At 62.4% G+C, this 5,050-nt stretch overlaps 2 protein-coding genes across 2 annotated transcripts; both read left to right on the top strand.

Annotated features, from left to right (window-relative positions):
• Positions 1-298: 298 nt before the first annotated feature.
• Positions 299-1,474, top strand: ZNRD2 (zinc ribbon domain containing 2). The gene is made up of 4 exons (XM_007944771.2): positions 299-317; positions 414-565; positions 697-781; positions 1,131-1,474. Exons 1-4 carry the CDS (start codon positions 299-301, stop codon positions 1,472-1,474), a joined length of 600 nt encoding a protein of 199 aa, XP_007942962.1.
• An 898-nt stretch (positions 1,475-2,372) lies between these two features.
• On the top strand, positions 2,373-3,308 carry FAM89B (family with sequence similarity 89 member B). Its single transcript, XM_007944769.1, has 2 exons — positions 2,373-2,672; positions 3,048-3,308. The coding sequence occupies exons 1-2, from the start codon at positions 2,373-2,375 to the stop codon at positions 3,306-3,308; spliced, it is 561 nt and encodes a 186-aa protein (XP_007942960.1).
• The last annotated feature ends 1,742 nt before the right edge of the window (positions 3,309-5,050 follow it).

The raw sequence follows: 5,050 nt of genomic DNA, 5'->3' as shown, positions 1-5,050 counted from the left end.
GAGGGCGACCCTGCGAGGCCACATCTAGGTCCTGCAATCGAGCGGAGACGCCTTTCCCGAGGCACAGACAGTCGAAAGTCTCCGCCCACTGGGAATCCAGCTCCACGGGGCTCACCCACAGGGCAGGGTCCAGTTTGGGACCAGACACGCCCCACTGTGGGCAATTCGAGGTCTAAGACCGCCTCTGTAAATTTATTTCCGCCCTCATCCCGGGCCTCAATACGGAAAGGGTGGAGCCATAGCAATGGCGCTCTGCTTGTGCGTCATTTCCGGTGAGCCGGGCGGAGACAACGGCAACATGGCCCTGAACGGTGCTGGTGAGGACTTGGCCTGCGGGGGCCTGTGGCTGCGGGGTACAGGAAGCACCTCGCTCCGGCAAGAACCCCCGGTCCCTTGTGCCTCTTTTCCCCCAGAGGTTGACGATTTCTCTTGGGAGCCTCCGACTGAAGCGGAGACGAAGGTCCTGCAGGCGCGGCGAGAACGGCAGGATCGCATCTCCCGACTCATGGGCGACTATCTGCTGCGCGGTTACCGCATGCTGGGCGAGACGTGCTCGGACTGCGGGGTGAGGCGGGGCCCTGGACGGGAGGGTCGGTGATGGAGTCGCGGACCAGGTCGCACCCCGCCTCCGCAGCTCTCCTCCAGGTCCCATCGCTCGGGGTCTCACGCCTGCCCCGTGTGTTCTCTGGCCCCTAGACGATCCTCCTCCAAGACAAACAGCGGAAAATCTACTGCGTGGCTTGTCAGGAGCTCGACTCAGACGTGGATAAAGATAATCCGGGTGAGGGGTCAGGTGCGCTTGGTGATGGAGGTCCAGAGATTGTAGGCCTGGGAGTGACAGAGCAGGCTGTGGGTGGGGCGAGGTTAAGACGCTTTCAGTATCCGGTAAGAGCACTAAGCAACTCCTTTGTGCCAGGCACTGTGGGAGTCTGCGCTTAATCGGGCACAGTCCTGATGGGGGACAGGAAGCATAACTGTTACAAAAAGGAGAGTGGATGAGTTGCCTTAATAGAGAGGCAGAGAACACACCTTAGGGACCGAAAGAAAGGGACAGTCAGCATAGAAGAGGTGGCTCAGGGCCAAGGTGGGCCAGTGCCCCTGACCATCCCACCCACTTTCTTCTCTTTTAGCTCTGAATCCCCAGGCTGCCCTGTCTCAGGCTCGGGAGCATCAGCTGGCCTCTGCCTCGGAGCCCCCCTCGGGCTCCCGGCCCGCCCCTCAGCCCCCAGTACCCCGCCCAGAGCACTGTGAGGGAGCTGCAGCAGGGCTCAAAGCTGCCCAGGGGCCACCCCCTCCTGCAGCGCCCCCAAATGCAGACATCTTGGCCTGCACACAGACGGCCCTCCTGCAGAAGCTGACCTGGGCCTCAGCTGAGCTGGGCTCCAGCACCTCCCTGGAGACCAGCATCCAGCTGTGCAGCCTGATCCGGGCTTGTGCTGAGGCTCTGCAAAGCCTGCAGCGGCTGCAGCACTGAAAGAAACCCCTGAGAAAAACCTCTAGCCAAACAGCTGCTCCTGTGTGGTTTGTTGTTTCGGTTTTTATGTGCATGCTGGCTTCCATTGCCTTTTTCCTCCTTCTGGCCTCATCCTCTTCCATTGTGTGCTTTTCTTGACGCCCTGAGTTGGGCTAAACTAGTTTCTGCTCAGATTTCCCAGTCAGAGGATGAGGTGACAGTGAGGGTATTAAATGTGATACCCCTTTTCTGAAGAGGGGGGTCACAACCTAAGCTGTCCTCAAAGGACAAGTCCGGTGGACCACCACCCTTGACTCTGGCAGTAGCCCTGGCCCCATAACCGCTTCAGCCATCTGGAGTTCATTCCCACACATGGGCTAGGTTCTGGATTCCAGCCCTCTTGGTAGGCCCCCTCTTTTCCCTGAGCACCTTAATGCCGTTATCCTATTCCACTTCACGCCCATCCTCAAGTATTCAGACACTGGGAGGAGGTTGTAAAGGCTTCAGCATCAGGTTGCCCGTTAGGGCTGAGTTCCACCAGGGGATGGGTAAGTGTGGGAGGATGGGTAAGTGTGGGAGAGGAGCAGGAAGGATTATAAAGAACTGCGCCCTCTGCTTTTGGTTCTTTTTTTCCACCCTTTTCGGATTCCGCTTACTTCTGTAGGTGTCCCCCTGACCCCGAATCCAGCTTTGCGCGACGTGGTCCCACAGCCATTGCCCTTTTAATAGTGGCCCCGCCCCCGCGGTTGGGGCGAGGCAGGGGGGCGGAGTCGGAGGTGCTGGTGAAGGAACAAAGCGCGGCCTGCGGGCGGCGGCGGGGCTTGGCTGGCGGGGCCGTGCGGTCCGGGGCTGCGGGCGGCTGTGCCGGCGGGGCGTTGGAGGGTAGAAGGCGGCACCGCTGCCCGCGCCGGCCCCGGCCATGAACGGGCTGCCCTCGGCCGAGGCACCGGGCGGTGCGGGCTGCTCCCTGGCCGGGCTCCCGCCGCTGCCGCGCGGCCTCAGCGGCCTCCTCAACGCGAGCGGGGGCTCGTGGCGGGAGTTGGAGCGCGTCTACAGCCAGCGCAGTCGCATCCATGACGAACTGAGCCGCGCCGCCCGCGCTCCGGACGGGCCTCGCCACGCCGCCGGTGCTGCCAGCGCGGGCCCCGCCGCCGGCCCCTCTGGCCCGCGCCGCCCGGTCAACCTTGACTCTGCGCTAGCGGCGCTGCGCAAGGAAATGGTGAGTGGGTGGGAGCTGGACCCTAGGGACGTGCGACCGGAACCGGCCGCCTTGGTCTCGGAGGACCTGCAGACACTAGCCGGGTCAGGGAGCGTGTGGAGCAGTAGTTAGTGATAGTCACTGTTCACGGCAGTAGTGAGCGTTTAGTTAAAGGCTAATTTCCTCCAGTTACCTCGTTTGGCCCTGCTAAGTGTACATCCCGTTTTACCTAAAAGTTTCCCATCTTGCTGGTGGGGTCCGATAGCCACGAAAACTTGTGCTTAGGTGGGAAGATTGGCTTAGCGCCCCGACCTGGTCCAAGGGCTCTGGATTCCGGGAGGACGGGGCTGGGGGTGGCCTAGACCCCAACCCCAGCCCACCCTTAGTTGTCTGCAGGTGGGGCTGCGACAACTGGACATGTCCCTGCTGTGCCAGCTGTGGGGCCTGTATGAGTCGATCCAGGACTACAAGCATCTGTGCCAGGACCTGTCATCCTCCCTGCACTCGGACAGCTCCTACCCACCGGACGCCAGCCTGTCGGATGACGATGAGCCTCCGGAAGCCAGCCTGCCCCCTGACCCGCCACCCCTCACGGTGCCCCAGACGCACAATGCCCGTGACCAGTGGCTGCAGGATGCCTTCCACATCAATCTCTGAAGAGCCAGGGGGCAGGTGGGCATGTGCCTATGCAAAAGGTTATGCCACTCATCCGTTGGCACTTAGACTGCAGTTTCCTGCTCTTCTCCCATGCCATCTCAGCTCACCGGAGGTCAAGCCTGCACCCCTCAGAGCCAAAACTGTCAAAGCCCCTTTGGGCTTGGGTTAGCTGGCCCTGGGGCAGGCGCGGGGGCTGCAGCCTCTGCCCACGGCATATGTGTGCACCCCCAGTTTGCCCAACCCTCAGCCTGGCGGCAGGGCTCAAAGCACCTCGCCCTCCCCTTGGCATCTCTGGGCCTGGAATGAGAGTGCCTGGCTCCCACCTCCTTTTTACTGTTTGCTGCTGTTGGCAGCTGCTGGCTCAGGGGATCCTACCTCTGATCCCTGGGTTCTGTTGCCCAGGACAGGGGCTCCAGAACCCCTCCCTGCACCCTCGTGGCCTGGAGGGCCAAGGCTCCATGCTGGATGTCTAAGTTTAGGGGCTAGGCTCCCGGTGCGTCCATAAATAAATATTCTCAGCATTGTGGTGTTCTGATGGCCTGGCTCTGGGGCGAGAATCCAGCGATGTTTCTGGCAGATGCGGCCCCAAGGTCCGCCGGCAGGTGGCGCCCGAGATCCCAAGGAAAGGGCTGGGCGGGGCCGGGGTGAGAAGCCCGCCTCCGGTGCGGGGAGCGTCGGAGCGAGCAGAACCTGGCTCGGCCCCTGGCCGCCGAGTGACTGCGGGCCAGTCATTTCCCCTCGCAGGCTGGCGGTCTCCGAGGCCGCGCTCTGCTCCTCGCTCCCCCCGCCGTCCCCTGCGCTTTGGGCTTTCCCTGCCGGCCGGGAAGGAAGGGGAGGGAGCCGCCCATCTTGAGGAGAGAAACTTTCCACCCGAGCGGGGCGGGGTAGAGGCGGCACAGGAAATGGGTGGGCCGCAGCTGGCGGCCAAGGGGCCCCTCGGGTGGAGGGAGGAAGGCGCAGCCAGGAAGGGCCTGGGAGCCGAGCCCCGTGGGTGGGAGGGAAGCACTGGAGAGGCAAGAGGAGGGAGGACGCCGGGCCCCGGGCTTCCCTAGGACCCAGGGCTTCTGAGCTTGAAGCTCGTGGTGGCAGGGGGTTGTGTGTGTATGTGAGACTGGGACCCCAGACGCTCACTGCACTTAGTCTCAAAGTGCGTGCCACAGCATCAAGGCCCCTTAGTGCTGCCTGTAAAAGACTTCCCATTAACCCAGGAAACCCAGGGCCACGTCGCTGGAACTGGGATCCAGGACCCCGGTGCCAGGCCCAACCTGAAGAAGCCTGCATTTTTGGCGACAGTGAGTGCTCAGATCCCCACGTACACAGCACCCCAGCACGTCCTGAAACGAGGACAGGCCTGCGCAGTCGCACACTCGGGCTTCTTGGCAGCTCACCCCGACACTGCTGCAGTCCCTTGACCCGGGAGACGCCACCCAGCTGGCCCTCTCGGCGGGTCAGACGCCTGTTTAAACCGAGTGTTGATTAAGCACCGGCGTGGGTCCATTCCTCAACCCTGCAGAGCAGAGGGGCAAATTGACCTAGTGCCCCGGGGCAGTAAGCTGGGGCTGACACCTGAGAGCTCATTAGTCTGCGGGGCTGCGATAAGGGCTCTAATCTAGGTGTCAACGGATGGCCGGCTAACAGCCCGGGGCAGGCTTCCCAGGGGAGGGAGCGCAAACAAACACACGCGAACACCCTTCCCGGTCTTTGGTAACAGATTCCGTTTATTGCCGTCCTCTCAAAATCAG

The sequence above is a fragment of the Orycteropus afer genome, unplaced genomic scaffold (assembly GCF_000298275.1).
Source record: "Orycteropus afer afer isolate SDZICR_OR568_19922 unplaced genomic scaffold, OryAfe1.0 scaffold00130, whole genome shotgun sequence".
In the NCBI taxonomy this organism is placed as follows: Eukaryota; Metazoa; Chordata; class Mammalia; order Tubulidentata; family Orycteropodidae; genus Orycteropus; species Orycteropus afer.
Note: the sequence above shows the minus strand (reverse complement) of the source record. Positions and strands in the feature narration are given on the sequence as shown.

What these genes read in the sequence shown, in the direction of transcription:
- FAM89B (XM_007944769.1), top strand. Translation starts at nt 2,373, where the DNA reads ATGAACGGGCTGCCCTCGGCCGAGGCACCGGGCGGTGCGGGCTGCTCC. An exon ending in CGGCGCTGCGCAAGGAAATG is followed by an intron (nt 2,673 to 3,047) that starts GTGAGTGGGTGG and finishes AGTTGTCTGCAG; the next exon opens with GTGGGGCTGCGACAACTGGA.
- ZNRD2 (XM_007944771.2), top strand. An exon ending in AGACGTGCTCGGACTGCGGG is followed by an intron (nt 566 to 696) that starts GTGAGGCGGGGC and finishes TCTGGCCCCTAG; the next exon opens with ACGATCCTCCTCCAAGACAA. An exon ending in CGTGGATAAAGATAATCCGG is followed by an intron (nt 782 to 1,130) that starts GTGAGGGGTCAG and finishes CTTCTCTTTTAG; the next exon opens with CTCTGAATCCCCAGGCTGCC.